The sequence below is a fragment of the Rissa tridactyla genome, chromosome 9, assembly GCF_028500815.1.
Source record: "Rissa tridactyla isolate bRisTri1 chromosome 9, bRisTri1.patW.cur.20221130, whole genome shotgun sequence".
NCBI classification, from domain to species: Eukaryota; Metazoa; Chordata; class Aves; order Charadriiformes; family Laridae; genus Rissa; species Rissa tridactyla.
The window spans coordinates 40,350,263-40,368,056 of NC_071474.1; the positions used below are offsets into that span (position 1 = coordinate 40,350,263).

Sequence of the window (17,794 nt, forward strand, 5' to 3'; positions counted from 1 at the left end):
GTCTTGCTCATACTTATTGAGAACGCTGCTACAAAGACCATTTTTCTTAGTCTGTCATTTTCACCCTGTTATTCCTCTCTTTTCATCCCGGTGCTGGCTCAGCCCACTCTATCATGTCAATCCGTACCTACACGCCTTTACTCTGGAAGGCCTTGGCAGCCTGTCTTCACCCGAATTGCCATTTCCATTCACTAACTGCAGCTCCGTTCAGGTCACAAGGCCAGTTTCCACAGCCCACTTGTAATACGTTTAAACAGCTTTTGTGCATTCTTTTGGCTGCCTTTTATTTCCAAGAATCCTACAAACAGCCCAAAAGTTACTGATAATTTTTCTTAAAAACTCTCCTTAAAACTTTTATTTCCTGTAATGTCTACAAAACAGTGTCACATTTCTTTATGCTGCCTCTCCTGCCTGTATTCCTCAGTTCTCTCGTTTCATACCTTGTTTTCTTCGGTCTCATAATACCTAGGTTTTCCCTGGCATCTCAGTTCCGCATGTGTATTTATTATTTGCATTACCGTAGTGCTACAAGACCCTGTTATGGATCAGAATTAACACAAAGGATGGCCCTGCCCCAAAAGCTTTACAAAGTACCATTTGGGAGCATAAGCATACCTGATAATAATATTAATCTATTTTCCTACTTTTCTGGAGAGTAGGAGGGGCAAAACGAAGTGGAGGTGGGGAGTCTGGAAATCAAGCCCATAGAACAAGTGAAAGGTGATTTATATCCAGCTACCTCACAAAAATTTTCACTTGGTTACAGTTGCTGTTGTGACAGATAAAATGGAAAAGACAATGTAGTGTTAAATGTATCATACGTATGTATAAGTTTGTCTGCATGTTCACGCATGTGCATTTTTCCCTTTATGAGTTAGATATTAGAAAAGATATGGTACATCAGTGATTCTTTTGCTTTTCTAGCACTGTGCCACTCACACCCTTTGTTTCCTGTTATTGTCCTTTGTTTGCTAACTTGATGTTTATTTGTGTCTCGGCTAAATAAAGACTGCCAGATTTAATTCGTTTAAGCTGTACTTTAAGACCTCTTTAACCTATTTCTATCTAGCTTTTCCCTCAATTAGCCTAATCATTTCTTTATCAAGTAACACGTTACCAAATAGAACACCTATAGCACCCTAAAAACACCCTGCCCCTCGCTGGTCGACTCACGCTAGCAATAAGGTGAGTTATGCAAGAGGCTGCTTGTATTTCTGGACCCTGCGGCTCCCAAGGGCTGGAAATAGCAATTGTATTTTGGGAACCATTTTCAGAAACAGTGACTGAATGTACGTACTTGTGATTGTGAAATCAGGCAGATGCTGGCTTTCAGATAACCTAGGTTTTGTGTGCACGGTACTGCTGCCACCAAAACCTGGCATGTGGCAACTGAAACAAACACACATGCACATATATACACACACACACACACACTATCTATACACACACATCTGCTGTGACTCGTAGAGAGATACCTCCTATTAAATGCTGATTCTTTGTCTTCAACGACAGAGAAAATTAATATCAGGTACTTGCGGATTCTATATTTAGGTAGGAAAAAAACCCCATTATTTTCTCCATGCAAAGATTAGAAGCAGTTAGTATGTTTTGTTTGAGAAATAGCTGGATTTCACAGGAAGGCAAACTCATTCTCACGGGTATCATGCCTAATTTGCATAGTAAGTAAAAGGTTTTAAGAGAACTGGAATGAATTTGGATGAAAAGAACCAAACAAATGGAAGTTAGTAATACCCACTGAATTACCAGAACTGCTAGTGGAATTAATTTTAGTACCATCAGAACAACGTCCCAAATTAAGAGAAATAGAAGAAAATCCTCTTAAATTAAAGAGCACACAAAGGAATAAGCTTCCAGTGCACTTAAATGTAAACTGCAATAGAAAGTGACCTGTTAAATGTGTAAATATAGCTCATAAAACAGAAGGACCTTTTAGACTAATACCTGTTAAGTGCTTTGCTTTTGCTCTGAAGTTCTCTGAAGGGCTGAGGCTTCATTCAAACCCCGAAAGAGCTCTAGTGACACAGGGCAGCTGAGACTGCAGCAGTCAAGTGGGTAAAGTTAAAACACCTTGTAAAAGCATAGCACATTGGCATCAAACAGTTTTATCAGCGTAAAAAAAAAGGTGTAAGATGGACCTCCCCAACACCTTCCTCCTATTGTCAAGGTCCACACATGTACAACTTAAACTAGACTAGTATCTGAATCACTTAAAATTCAGCATGTAAGAGCTATTTTAAGCATTATTTTAAATATGCCAACAAGCACAACAGAGATGGGCTGGCAGAACAGAGTTAATACGTGCTCTATTCAGTAATACTCTTTGGTTGATAGTACAAGAGTCACGGCACCTGACAGGGCAAGAAGGGAAATGTTTTCACTAGCATTTCCTACTCACAGTGGAATATTTGTGCGTCCTGAAAACACAGCACAGCCGCTCTCAGCTGTCATCCCTCAATAAAGAGGAGTTACCTTTAAAATACCGATGAGCTCCGGGCAGCTCCAGGGAAGAATCCCAAGGTCACAGGACCAGCCAGAGAGCCTGCAGGAAGATCAGCGCTGGGAAAGCCCTTCCTCTTTAGAAACATGCACCTGTTTAGATCATAACATATTTTTGCTCGATTTCAATGCTAGTATTTGGTGTCATATTGTCAACAGAAGTGACTGCTTATGCAGGGTAGGCAATCAATGGGTTGGCAAGCTGTTCTGGGCACCACTACCCACCAGAGCTTTACTGATTTCTCTCTCCAGAGCCCATTTGAGCCATTAATTAGGAAGAAATTCTGCACTGTCAGGTGCTGATGATGAACTTCAGGTTGGATTCCAGCCTGTGTCAGCAGAGGCTAGCAGTGCCTAGCTAGAGGAACTGAGAATATGGTTCCTTTTGGGTTCTCCAAAGCTCATGCTTTATTGATTTGGGTTTAATTCAAATTTTCCGTGACTATGTTTTGTAGGGAAAATTGATCTAATCTTGTTATTCTAAGGTGTTACTCTTTACAATAAAAAAGAGAACCCACCACCATAGTCAGTTTGCCTAAATATGTCATGGTGGGAAGAAGAGAAACTGGGTTTCAGGTGCAATTTTCTTTCCCATTGTTAGAGCAAATTGCCATTTATTGTCAGGATTAAAAACAATTGGCAATCGTGGTGTTAGCAGGGGTCTCTGTTGCAGCAGTCAATGGAGGTTTTTCTCTTAACTCCCACGGGACCAAGCATCATTCCTGTGGGACTGAAAGAGCCATGCTGCTGTGGATCCGCTAGCCTGGCTCATCTTTGCACTCTGGGGAGTAGGAGAAAATCGTTTTATTATGAAGCAGAATTTCTTCAGTTGATCTAATGAGTGAAACAAAACCCTCTCAGCTCTGCAAAATCGCTGAGACAAGTGGGGTCTTCGGAAGCCCTGAATATCGCATCAGATGCTGATATAGGTTTCTTCAGACAATTAGCAAAGCTTCGAGCAGCCACCTGAAAGAAATAATGGCCTTCACTGGAGCTAATGCAGTCATCTCTTCCACGAAGCTTCTTGTGAATAATTCTTGCTGGAAAAATTGTACATGATTTCTTTTCATTTATATTTTAATGCAATTTATTATACAACAGCGACCTCCATTCAGGGTTCAGAAGATCAGAGTACTTACAGTAATCTTCACAGCACTTTGTATCTGCAGCTACAGCTTACATTCACAGCATGAAAAGAATAAGAAGTTAATGTACCAAATCAGAAAGTCTCTGTGTGGCAGTGTTAATCTCAGCGTTGAGTTATTATTTATTAGTAGTATTATGGTAGCGTCTAGAGACCAGGGCCTCATTGTATTGGGCACTGCATAAAATACACAAAGAATATATTTGCTCTCTAGAATAGCTCACAGTGTAAGTTTGAGGCTGGTTTGAGGATGTGGACAAGAGGTACTGCAGCCATCATTACTGCCACAGCCAGAGGCAAAGCTCTTTTCATGCTTATTGTGGATGCTGACACCAGGAATAAAATTACCTACTGACAGATAATTAAAATGAAAACATTATTCTGGGAGCAGATCTCAAGGTACAAGAAGATGAAAAGAGCCTCCCTGTCTGATTTCATGCCAGGCCGAGCACGGCTGCAGATGGTGTCCTGCTACGCTCTTGGGTACATTAGCCATCCGTAAGAAGCTCAAGAGGTGTCAGGCGTTTGAGTTTCTAAACCAGTCGATCATGGAGACGTCTGCAAGATGAAACAGTGGGTAAAATGGTGAAGAAGTAACACATCCCCATGAGTTAGAGAGTGGTGGAAAAGCATGCACCTGTGATGGTTGAGCTACATGTTTGGTGTAGCAGCTGGAAATGTGGGCATGTTTTCTGGCTGGTAACCATCCCAGGATGCAATCACCTTTCTTTGCTACCTGTATTTAATAACGGTTGGTTCCTCTATGTCGAATGCTGGATTCATATCACAACTCACTTCTAGCCAGTTTCCTTCAAGAATGAGTCTGATGCAATAATTTCTCTGTGTGTCTGGGCACCCTCCTACTAGATGATTTTGAACTGTTGGTTAATTGTACCACATTCAAAATACACTAGGGGTCTCAAGATAATTAAGTTTCACAAAGTAGACAGCCTGGGAGAAGGGGGTCACTTTCTCCCTGGGAACTCACCAGTTCACCTGTTGGAGCCTTGGATTCCCATCAACCATTCTTTGCGGCCAGACATGGCCGTCCACAGGTTATCGTCGTGTGTGTGAAGGACTACACGAAGGAAAAAAAGGAAATGTATAGATGTGTGAGGAAATAAAAAAAAAAATAACCCACACATACCCCAAAGCCCAAACAAAACCCCAGAAAGCATACCGTAGTTAAGAAGTCAGAACAGCTATAAATGTCAGGTCTGTAAGAAATCACTTCCGCTGTTTGGGGAAAAACTGGTGAAGTAAAATGTTAAAGCAGAATTGCAAATCCAAGAGCAGATACCCTCTTGGAGCACTCCTGTAGCTGAACAGCATGAACTCAGTCTCTGAGTGGCTGCAAATAACTGTGAAGGCACAATTGCCCACACAAACTGTGAGACACCAACAAAACGCTAATTTTCCAGGTAGATTCAGAGCGTGGCCTGAAATTCATTGGTGTAAAAACTCATTTCCCTTTTCAACGAGGGGCTGGGTTCTCAGTCACTCGAGCGGCAAAACTCTGCCTGTTGCAGCCAAGCATTTACAAGTATTTAGTTTAAATTTTTCTTTGGATACCCAGCCACCCGCCGCAGGCAGCGGGAACGGCTGCTCTTTGCCCTGAAAAGGCCAGCCATGGGCTAATCTGCTTTGCGTGGCCTGTGCTGAGCGGGGAGCAGGTGCTGCGGGAGGCTGCTGCGGTACCAGGAGGCTCTTTGATCTGGTTGACACAGTAAAGCAAAGGCATGGGACTAATAATAATACTTGGCACTTTTACAGTCCTAGCTGCTCAAAACACTTTATCAGTGTTAACCAATTACCCCTCCAGCCATCTCTGTGGAAGAGGGTCTGTCTCAATTTTACGGGTAGGTAAACTGAGGTGCGGAGCTCGGCTGGGACAGGAGCAGCCTCTGATGTACAGTGAGGAGCACACCGCTCCTCTGGAGATGGATCAGAACGCAGATCCGTCCCTTTTCTCCTGCTGTCTCCCCACAGGTCTTCTTTCCGGGCACTTGCTGCCTTAGCATTCGTAATAATACTGCTACGTTATTTCAACCACAGGTCATAAGCCCAAAACCCAAGCAGAGTAAAGATCTGTAGGTTTAAAGCAGTAGAAGGGCTCCACCTTCAAGATGCACAGGTGGCACTGTCGGGAATAATGTTGTCAGGAATATTGTCCAAGAAGAGCGAGCCACTCCGGTTTTCCCCTCCGTCAGGGCAAGGTGTGCCGGTCCCGGAGCTGGGGACGCGGCGCTGAGTGCAGCGAAGGGCTTGTACAGAAGATAGGTGAAATCGATGGCTCCTCCTCCCCTGCCTACCTGCTGGGCGGCATGCTCTCCCCGTCTGGGATGAGCCAAGTGGCTATTGAGGTTGGAAAATTAAGAGACCGAGGGGCCTGACTCACAGTCCCGCTGTGCCCACACCAGGCTGTACAGAAACAACCGGCTTATCCTCCCCACCCTCTAAAACAAAGGCCAAACTTGTGCACAGCAACCGACGGTAACGCACAGCACACTGGCCGCGAGACGTGGCTGCCGGTCCCGCTTAACTACACTTAAAAAATCCTGCTGGTGTCTGCCTGCCTCGTTAGGCACTTAAATATCTTTGGGATTCACGTCCTGAGCCTTTTGTGCCTCATGGTCCCCCGCTGCTAATGGACATCATCAACTAATCTGAAAGGGCACAGGGAAAAAAAAAAAAAAAAAATTTTTATTAAACAGGGGGGTTAATGGGAACCGCTTAGGCAAATAGTGTAGCCAGCTAATAGGTGAAAGAGAATAATAATTTATGGGCTGAGAAGAGGAACGGAGCATGGGTCCTGCTCTGCCGGCTAATTCTGTTTCCCCGGCTGCCGTACAAAGCCGGCAGGGCTGACAAGGGGCAGTCTGTAAAGTTGAAACAAAGCATGTTTCTGCAGCTGGATGGAGTCAAGCACAGCTCTATATTAGCAAAGAAAAAAAGAGATTTCACAACTTTATAGCTTCAGGCTGGTTTCCCCTCAGGGAGCAAAAATAGTCCGGTCTCGCCACCTCCTGCCACTGTCCCGGGTCTTGCCTGTCCCAGCCATTCGTCAAACCCAGCGCGGCTCTGGGACGTGAGACCCAGCAGGGTCAGCACCCGGGGCCTTTCGCTCCTTGAAAAGGGATTAAGACAACATCAGAACAATTTAAATGTCCTCTTTTGATACAAACCTGACTTTGAGCTTAAAATGGCATTTCTTTTTTCTTCTCCAACCAAATTGTTTAAATCCCAGACGTTAAATTGCAGCATCGTAAACCTTGATAAGGACAAAACCAACGTGAAGCACCAAAGCCAGAAGCTTCTCACCGGTTTCTGGCTCTGGCATACGTGAGCACAGCAGCAGGGTTCAGCCGCGCAGCAAAGGGCCCTTTGCGCTGTGGGGACAAACCTTTGCTGTAGCTGTGGGTTGTTTTAATTGCCGTGATGCAACCCAGACCACTGCCACGCCAACCTCGAGAAAAAGAAAAAAAATCCAACCGTCCCTACTTCCTGAGCTCAGGAAAGCAAAGAAATGGGGCTCCGTGTCCCCAGCGCATCCATGGTCATGCGTGCTTGGCTGCACAGAGGGCACACAGCCCAGTGCAAACAGCCCGACACACACAGCCCAACACCGACACACACGGCCCAACGCCAACACACACAGCCCAACACACACAGCCCAACACCGACACACACAGCCCAACGCCAACACACAGCCCAACACCGACACACACAGCCCAACGCCAACACACACAGCCCAACGCCAACACACGCAGCTCGACACACACAGCCCAACACCGACACACACAGCCCAACACCGACACACACAGCCCAACACACACAGCCCAACACACACAGCTTGACACACACAGCCCAACACCAACACGCACAGCCCGACACACACAGCCCGACACACACAGCCCAACGTCAACACACACAACCCAACACAAACACATATGGCCCAACGCCAACACACACAGCTAAATGTCAACACACACAGCCCGACACACACAGCTTGACACACACAGCCCAATGTCAACACACACAGCCCAACACCAGCACACACAGCCCAACGCAGACAGCGTTGCCCTTGTTAGGCAAATGGCTGCCTCGGGCAGAGCGAGGATGAAAGCCAAGTCCCAGACCCGCCACGTAACGGGAAATGGATCAAGACGTCTATAAAACAGCATTATTTGTTCTGCGCGCTGCTACAAAACCATCGAGTGAGCGGGGAGGGAGCAAAGAAAATGGCTGTGATTAACTACAGCTCTCCTGGTTTCAGGCTGGCTGCTTTAATAAGGCGCCTTTCCCCGGCTTTATGCAGGATTGTACACAGGAGGCCTCTTGACCAGCCGGAGTCTTAAGTTCTCAGTAACTCCTGCAGCTGCCAACCAGTACTTGTGTTTTAGCTTGCCCAGGAGAGACCCTTATTGGTATTTAAAACACTTCACTCTCTTCCAGACTCTTTTCTTTTTTTTTTTTTTTAAATTTGCTATATAGACAGCAGGGAATAGAAGGTGAAACAGGCATCAATTTGGCATTAAGCACCAAAACCTGAGCTCAGCCTGAATAGATGGCCGGGCAGATGTGCTGGGGCCAAGTGTCCCCCCCGGGGAGCGTGTGCCACCTGCCCTTCGGCGCAGACGCGCGGCAGGAGAGGCGGCAGAGCCGACGCGGCGTCCGGCCGCTCGTCCTCACGCCTTCCCGCGTCCTCGCCTGCCCTGCAGCCAGGTGCCGGGATCCTCTCCCGGGGCCACCCGGCACATCTGTGGGGACGGCGGGGCAGGACCGCAAGGCAAGTGCCAGCCTCCCGCTGGGTGCTCGCTCCAGCTCCCAGCCAGGTGTAAATCGGGGTTACCCTGCTGCAGGCAGCGGAATAGCTCCTGATTTACAACATCCGACACAAGAGGAGAACTTGACCTTACACTTCAACATCAGCGCAGCTGCCTTTGTTGAAAGCTTCTTAAGACAGACATGTAATCAATCCTGGCGAGCCACCGAGCAGCAGAGCTCAGGTTCTGCATAAGTCAGGGCTGGGCTTCCCGGGGAAATTGCCGGATCCAGGCTCCCATGACATCTATTCCTAGGCGCTCCCTGATGGAAAAGGGTGTGGGTTTCTGTTTTGCCTTTGTCAAAAATGGGCTGCTTTATATTAATACAGTCCACAAAGACAATTTTTCCATAAGAAGTCCGACTTACCTATGCTACTAACCTTTCAGACAGACAGGCTTTCAGTGAGCTCGGGTCTTTGGAAATTCTGGCCTTTATGGGCATTTGATGTTATTTTAGAATCCAAGAGGAAAAAGCGTACTGCCTTGCCTGTTTTCATGGCCATAATTATGAGGGCAGTCTGGTGACGTAACCTGTTTGGGAAATAAATGATAGCTTTCAACAGCGAGTGCTGTCAGACACTTCGTTCCTTGTAACTATTTTAGAAATCCAAATTCATTTTGCACTTCCACAGCACCAGATGCTGATCTTATTTATGCCTGTGTAAGTCCCGTGCTACGCCGCTGCCTTCGGGAGACCAACTCCCTGTTTACACCGCCTGCAAGGCAGCAGAATTTGGCTCATGGCGTAAGTCTCCGTACACCTTGTGGTGTGATCTGCTCGTCCAGTAAACGCAACGGGACAACCATGCAGACGTATTTAGTCTTACTTCCTCACCGGTTGTGACCATTCACCTTAGTGATACGGCCCGGGAAAGCAAAGGCAGGATCGGACTTTGGGCATCTGCACACTTTAAACTGAGAGAAGAAACAGGGAAGGCAAAGCACAAAGACATTTTTTGCAGAACAAACCAGACAATTTATTGTGATAGAGACATTACCTGTTACAGGCTGACACCAACCAGAACTGCGGCGCTCGTGCTCCAGTTGATAACACGTTACCCCGCGGGCATCACGCCTTCGCCCTGCGCATCCCTGCGCTCTGTGCTCCGGCCCGGGCTGCCGCAGGGAGAGGCTGGAACCCAGCAGAGCTCTGGCCATTGCGGATACATGCCAACCCTCTCAAAAGATATGGTTAAGAATCAGCAGTCACGAGTACAACCAGAGACAGCAAGATAACACTACTACTTAGTCCTGTTCTTCTTCCAAGTTTGACTCCTCTGTGGCAAGGAAGGATTATCATTCCCTCTTGAGAGGTGAGGAACTGGGATACGGAGGGGTGAAAAGCTCTACCAGCTCAAAAGCTAGACAAAAAAAACAGAGTGAAAACAAGTGGGTACACAACTCAGATACACGATAAACTGTTTTCCATAAATTCAGTGGGAAACAGTTGGCTTTTGAAGACATTCTCCACCCGTGTTTGTAACCCAAATCCTGCAGAACCAAAAAGCTGAAAGGTGCATTGACACAAACACAATGAAGAAGGAGAAGAGGGCATTTCGTTATGTTTATTAATATCCTAACGCAGAGCGTGTGGGCAGTGGCCTCCTCTGCCATCTGTGACTGCCGTGCTGCTCGCCCGGAGGGGGCCCGGCGCTGCCGGCTGCCAGAGCCGTGGTCAGGGCGAAGGGCCGGCCGCGCCAGCCCTGCTGCCTGGCAGGACACAGCTCGCGACAGAAAAGCTGCTGAAACGGTGCCAGTTTTCGTAGCCAAACAAACTCACCTTTGTCCTCGCCGCAGACATACTCACAGGCATTTCTCCCCCTCTCCGCGTCTGGAGGCGAGGCGGCATTTCTGGCTCATTCAGACACTCGCCGAGTTTTACAGCCTGTTCTGGGCAATTTTTTGGTGGGGCTGATTGCCTTTGCTGGAAAAACTGGCTGCTTTCCTCCTCGCCCTGGTTTCACGCAAGGACGTGCCATTCTCGAGATGGAGCCGGTTGGGGGCCATTCCCCTTGGAGCCTCCTGCCCCACGAGGACCTGCCGTTGCCCCCACAAAGCCACACGGATCTCTGACAAGGCCGGGGGTGGTTGTGCTCGGGAGAGGTCTCCTGCCCACCCGAGCACCACCAGCAGAGCTTGTCCCCGACTGCTTCACACCCTGACTGTCCCCTCACACTCTGCACTTCAGGAGATGTTTTCTGGCACCTGGCTCTGGACAAAAGGCTTCTAGAAGGACCCGCTCCCAGGTGGGGACGACCCTGCCAAATCCCTCCCTCCAGCATGGACCACTTTGAGGGAGAACCCCCCCCAGGAGATACCCTCAGGCTGTCCCCACAGCGCGCCCAGGACAAAGTGCAGCGCCCACGCGCCCTCTCCACCCCTCCATGGAAGCTGGGGCGGCGTCTGGCTCTGTTTAAATGAAGCAATTTTAGCTACAGATTCTATTTGTGCATTTATTTAAGATTGCTAAAATTTTCCTGTTTCTTCCCACTCCTGCTCGCAGCCTGGGCTCCCCCAGGGCTGGCACCAGCTCTCTGTGTCCAAGGGGTGACACACACCGTACCCACCGTGGCCCTCGCAGGCGGCGCTGAACCAGCCCTCCTCGCTGCCGCACGCCTGCCTTTTCTGACGACCCAACTGACACGGGCATTTACAAACAAGAACCGTCACTTAAATACACATGCTGCTATGTAAAAAAAAACAACAACAAGGATTAATTTCTCGTTCACCTATAACTACACTGCAAAAGGGGAGTGGACCTAAGAAATCCCATCTTAAAATAAAATTAAAGCCTGCTTCAATTCTTTGTCTAGCCCGTTTCTTCTCCTAACAGCACACCCGCATTTGTACACGTTATGATATGGACGTTGTAGCATCCTGGACAAATCAAATTAATTCAAATATCTGCAGGTATCTATCTGTTGTAGCTGAGAAATGAGCACATGAAGTATATGCAATTTTCCCCTGGCAGTTTATTATGGTATGAAGAAAAAAACATTCTGTGCTTGAAGCTGACGTTATATTACAAATGTATTGCGAAGTACGACGTGACTATTAAAATATGATTACACAAAGTATGAACATTTTAAGAAGTTTACAGTACAGTGAATCTTTTATAAACAGACTCTTAAATATACATAGGACAATAGTAGCTGACAGAAAAACATCAAAAATCAACTATTCATGTTTATAGACTTTTCCCCTGAAAAAAAGTCTCACATTAAAACAGAACTTATGAAAAGCCTTAAAACCAGGAACAAATCACCTGTACACTACAAACATACATGGCAGAGGTGCGCAAACCAGAGCTGCCCTTTGGCTGCGGGGCCGGGGAGTGCCCCCGCTGCCCGCCGTCCGCGCTGCCCTCGCTGCAGGACACAGGACCAGGCCTGTCACCGCCGAACCGACCGACGGGACTGTGTCACTGCCGACTGACCGGCTGACGGGACTGTGTCACCGCTGACTGACCGACCGACGGGACTGTGTCACTGCCGAACCGACCGACGGGACTGTGTCACTGCCGACCGACCGACTGACGGGACTGTGTCACTGCCGACTGACCGACCGACGGGACTGTGTCACCGCCGAACCGACCGACGGGACTGTGTCACCGCTGACTGACCGACTGACGGGACTGTGTCACTGCCGACTGACCGACCGACGGGACTGTGTCACTGCCGACCGACCGACTGACGGGACTGTGTCACCGCTGACTGACCGACCGACGGGACTGTGTCACTGCCGAACCGACCGACGGGACTGTGTCACCGCCGAACCAACCGACGGGAGTGCGTCACCTTGAGAACTTGCCCGGGATCCTGCAGAATGGATCTCTGCGGGCAGGTTCCTGAATGCACCAGGAGCCCCGCGGGAACCCGCACACCAGGATCGGGCTGCAGGAGTGAGCCCCGAGGGAATCAGCAGCTCCTTTTACGGATTTTATTTTATTTTTTTTTTTAACACAACTTTTCAATCTTTCCTTTTGATATGAGAGAACAGATGCCACATTTGATTTCTGCTGAGTCTGGTTGCAATGACACCCCTAGTTCATGTGTTAAGTTATGTCAAAAACATAAGTATTTTATGCTGTAATACACAGTATTACTGAAACTAACAATATTATTTGCATATTTATAACAAGGTATAATGAAATCCCTATAGTAAAACCAAAAGTTATGCTATAGATTTATTTACAAACAGTCCAGCAAAGAAGTATAAATACTTCTACATTTAAGGTTTAGGAAAACATAATTTACAAAATATTCAAATATATACAGTCATCTGAAAAACTGCCAATATTAAACTTTGATGCAGGCAAAGAATTGGCTGAGTCTGTTCGTTCCGTATTGAAAGAGGCGGCGGCTTTTCACGGCTTGTCTGTTATTTTCAAAAGTCAGACGTATGTTATTTACAACCAGGCCGCTTCTCTCACGGCTAAACGTGGCCGGAGCTCTGCGCGTGCTGTCCCAAAATGTCGTCTATCATTGTCAGATTGTTCAACCACTCCTCGTCGTTGCTGCCGCTGTTCTTCATGAGGGAGTCGAGGAAGTCCGTGTCGCTGCAGTTGGCGGGCGCCATGGCGCTGCTGTGCTGGGACACAAAGTCGTACTGCGGCAGCTCGGCGGCGGCGGTGCCCATCCTGCCGAAGGCGTCGGGCGGCTGGCCCGGGGACGGGTAGCTGGGCGGGCCCAGGCCCGAGGCGGGAGCGAGCTGGTTAAAACCGGACACTCCCTGGGGCATGGATTTCATAACATTCATAGCTGGCAATGGTCCTCTGGTTAAGTTGTGTCTCAAGTTCTGATTACTCATTGAGCTCAAGCCCTGGCCGGACTGCCCCATGCTCAGTTTTTGCATCTGCCTGACCTGGACGCCGGGAGCGATCTGGTTCGGCGGCACCACGGTGGGCTGGGAGAAGGGCTGGCCCGGCGCACCGGGTCTCGCGTTCTGTTTGGAGAAGAGAGCGTTACCGGAGAACTGCTGCATGCTGGCGTCCATTTGGCTTTGGCTGGGCATCCTCGGCACAGCGGTCGGCGTCCACATCTGGGCAGATGAGTTGGGGTAGACGTTAGGGATTCTCGGCACGCTCGGCTGCCTCAAGTGTTGCTGAGTCGCAGAGTGGTTTGCTAAGGAGCCGGAGCTGAAGCCTGCCATCGGCATTCCCGGCCGCACAGCAGAGTGGCTGTGTGCTGTTTGGCACCCCGAGTTCATGCCCAGCGAGCTCTGGCTCGGCCGCAGCGGCACGTTGAAGTCAGAATTAGGTGGAAAAATCCCCTGCTGCTTGCCAGGGTTGTGTGGAATCATCACCATCGTCCCGCTGCTCTGGCTGGCGCTGGCGGGGGCCATGCCAGCAGAGCCCAAGGTGCTCTGGAGCATGGCTGGGTTAGACGGCAGCATGCGGTGGTTGGGCGGAGGAGCCGGCATCACCTGGCTGCAGTCAGCGGGAACGGGCTGCTGCACGGCTGCGCACAAAGAGACACATTAGTCGGTGAGTGCACATTCACCCTGGAATCACGGCAGAGCCTTAAAAGGCTGCTGCTCCGTCTTTCTCTCTCATTACGTGGGCCTCTCCTCTGTGTTCTTTGTAACAGAGTTATCACTGGAGCGATACGGAAATGGGCGAATCTCATGGTATGGGATGAAATGTGAAACGCTTTTATTTCAGGGCAGAGGATCATTAAGCGCCCTGGACTGAATCAGACCCCAGGCCCTGTCTCCTCGAGGCTTTTCATAGCACGCCATTTCCCTCCTTACCTTGGAACTGATTTATCTGCTGAGCTGTAAACAAACTCCTCTGCTCAGATGTTACTCCCAGCATGTTTTGTCTCTGCTTTTCCTGGAAAACAAGGGGGATAATAGTCAAGTAGCGGTCTCTTGACAAACAAGAATAGCAGCAGACGCCCGAAGTGTAGCCACTGTCATCATTAACAACCTCTCCCATACACACACACACACACACACCCCCCTCTGACGAGACTCAGCCCAGACAGTTCATTTCAGACCAAATCTTAATTGCTCCCATGCCCCTTCTTGCAAAGGTGTCCTGACAACAGCCCAGCGTCGGGAAGCGCAGCCTTCAGCAGACGCTGTGCAGGCAGCCCAAGGAGAGCTGGATGAACATGGAGACCCTCATGTACATCAGCTTATGAGTGAAGTGCAGCACCTGGGGAACTCTCCGAGGACGGTGGAAGCTGAGGCCTGGCTGAACTCCCGCTGTCTTACAGCAGCACAGGTAAGCTCGAAGTCACTGATGACAAGGAGGCAGAGTTGGTTTTGAAAGGGAGTTTGATCAAGGAGCAGGGCAGTACTCGGCTGAGGGTTTTACTGAGCTACTTCTCATCTCATTTCCCATCCAAAGAAATGAGCCTCCTTGACCCAAATCTGGCAGCGCGCTCAGCAAGTCAGAGGCACATGTTCAATGCTGCCTCACCCAACTCGTCTGTGGGATTCCCCCATCCCTGCCCCTTCACACAGCACGTTACAGCCAAGTCCAGGACAAACTGGAGTCTAACATCTGCTCTGGTAAATTCCCAGGGAGCCAGAGAGAAAGGCAAGCATGGAGAACATCTCTCCTGGGGCTGACTCACTCTCCAAGCCTCCCTTCTCTGCATCTTCCCTCCCAACTTCGCGGCTGACCAAGGATGATGGCAACGATACGGAGGTGACTGAATCCTTCCCTTGCATATGAGTGGGCAGATCTGCACTTGCTGAGCAGCCCTTGGCCCTGGTCTCCCTTGGGCATGACATCCTGGACTCACCACAGCCCCGGTCTGACTCAACCCAGCAATTCCAGGGTCACTCCTTAGTGTTTGCTGACTGGTGATTTCCCCATTCCAGTTAGTCCTGTCCTTCCCAGTGATGTGGACAGCACAGGAACCCACAGAGGCACTCGGCATCGTACCTGCATCAGCTGTCGTTTCATTATTTGCTGCTTCAGTAAATGGTTCCTCATCGTGTACCCGTTCACCGTGGCTGGTGCCGGCACAGAGCCTCCGCTTGGGATGGAGCCCGGCTCCTGAAGCCTGGCAACAATTCCAGCATTTTGATCCTGCCAAGAAAGATGAAAAAAGAAAATTAATCTCATCAGGGAGATAACAACAGAAGCCCTTATCCTCTCTGCTGATGCACTCTCTCCGGTCTTCGGCTGTCCCAAGGCCAAAACACCTTGTGGATTCACATAGACCCACGTGCCACGGCGGGGACAGCGAGGGGCAGGGGACTGCTCTGATTTCTGTCGATCAGCACAAGAAGAAGTGAGAGAAGCAAAAGGTTAATCCAAAATTCTCTGTGACTAGCCCAAGGCTACGGACTGATTCACCACCATTACTGGAGTCACACGGCTGCCTGGCTGGCAGAAGGGATGTGAGTAAAGCGTCACATTTCCCACCAGTTCCCCAACTGTTACACTGAAAGACATAAGGAAAGAAAAGTTGCATCAGGGTAGGATTTGGCAATTGGATATAAAAGAGAAACCTACAGTAAAAGAAAACAGCAAACTGAAGGCAGAGGAGGGGAAAAGGTGCCATCAGACCAGGGACCTGGAAAGATGGGAAGACGTGGGCCTGGGATTGAAGTGGTTCTTGTGGGTTCCATGATCGGACAAACAAGGCGAGCTAATTGCGAAAGGAGAGGAGAACATGCGAAAATGCAGGGTCAGGTCACGGCCAGGCACAAATCAGTACCGCAGTGGGTCTGATTCCTGGCTGGTGCAAACTGGCCTCGCTGTAAGTCCTCAATGAAAGATCCGAGTCGACTTACACCAGCTGAGGACTTGCCTCCAAAGAAAGGGCATTGTGGGGAGAAGAGAAAAAAAATATTCACAAGAACACGATGAAGACACAGCCCAAAAGGGAAGAAAAAGAATTAAACAAATACTGAAGTCTAAGCATCTTAGGAGCTGGCAGGTAGTCAGGGAAACACAAGAGAAGAACGAGGGAAGAAGCCAAGGCCTCACTGAGGACAAGATTCTGCAAGTGCTGTACCCAGGCACCGCAGTACCAGCGTATTCCCCTTTCTCCGTTTTCACATCTAGCTTCTACATTATTTATGATGTTTTGTTATTATTGGCAGGGAGAAGTATGTATATTATATCCAGCATCCTTAGCCGGGCCGTGCTTCCTTTGTTTTCAGAATGGAAGCCCACATCCTTTGTTTGAGAATCAATGTTATCAGGAGATAAGCAAGAAGAAAATGGTTGTTGCCTTTTGACATCTGACAATTAGAAGCATGCTCAGATGGAGAAAACAGGATACGAGCCGTGTTTCAGCGTGGCCAGAAGAAAGCCTTGGAAGGCATTTGTCACCAGGCAAGCTTCTCCGGCCTGGGGCGCCTTTCCACAGCAGCTTCACCGTGAGGAATCACCCAACTCCTTCCAAGATATTCTCTGTGAGAGCGATTACCAAGAAGGTCACTGAAATTACTCATTTTTATGGTGCCTCCTTTTGTTGTAGCACTTCGGTCTATTATGCAAAAGCACAACTGATGAAATGTAAATGCCTGCTAGATAATTTACTAAAAGACACAAACCTGCAGCTCATCACTGCTCTCATTATCATGCCTATTCATGGGCAGTCTCATAAGACTAGACTTTATTACTGGTCCTTTGCTTACAATTCTGCTGGACACCTCTCCTCCTCCCCCTTCCCTCCTACTCATTTTACTCCCTCTCCTCCCACAGAAAAAGAGGGAGGGGAGGAAAAAAGTAAATATGATTTACTACAGATGTAAATATGAAAGTTCATGTAAAGCTGGCACTCTGCTTTCATGTCAGACAGGATTCTGCAGCCACAGTTAAGCTTTGAATAATGCAGATTGCCTCCAGGGGAATATTTGAAAGTGCAGGGATTCAGTTTGTGTACTCTGTACATGAAAGACACTGAAATGTTCGTACCACCAAAACCCCTGCCATCTATCCAATTTCCTCCAAACTTGTCTCGTTGCGTGCAGAGGGTCTGTGCTTACTGAAGCAAATGAGTTTAGTGCAAGGACAATCATTCTGATGTCTCGCTCAGGGCTATTGCATTAACAAGTCATAACATTAAAGTCTCTTTTCCTAATCATGTCCACCTCATTCTAATTTCTCCTAAGCATCATCAAGAAAATAATGTTGATTTTTCCATATTATTAATGGTAAAAAAGTGTAAATCACATTTCTAATTGCGGCTCTTGTGCTGTGGCAGTACAACAGCTTAATTATATGGGACTTTCTGCAGGCCCCCTATAGCAATAATGACAATCACTGAAGTTCATTTGCAAATACACAGAATGGGTTACTGAGTTTTTCAGAGCAAAGTTGTATAACACTTAATTA

At 48.4% G+C, this 17,794-nt stretch overlaps 1 protein-coding gene across 1 annotated transcript in view; it reads right to left on the reverse strand.

Moving 5' to 3' along the window:
- Positions 1-11,356: 11,356 nt before the first annotated feature.
- Positions 11,357-17,794, reverse strand: part of MAMLD1 (mastermind like domain containing 1) — an 84,404-nt gene continuing 77,966 nt past the window's right edge. The window contains exons 3-5 of the mRNA XM_054214683.1: positions 15,386-15,532; positions 14,239-14,320; positions 11,357-13,946 (exon numbers count right to left, since the gene is read on the reverse strand). Of these exons, the coding sequence (XP_054070658.1) occupies positions 12,922-13,946; positions 14,239-14,320; positions 15,386-15,532 (1,254 nt within the window). The 3' untranslated portion in view covers positions 11,357-12,921. The remainder of the gene's footprint in view (positions 13,947-14,238; positions 14,321-15,385; positions 15,533-17,794) is intronic.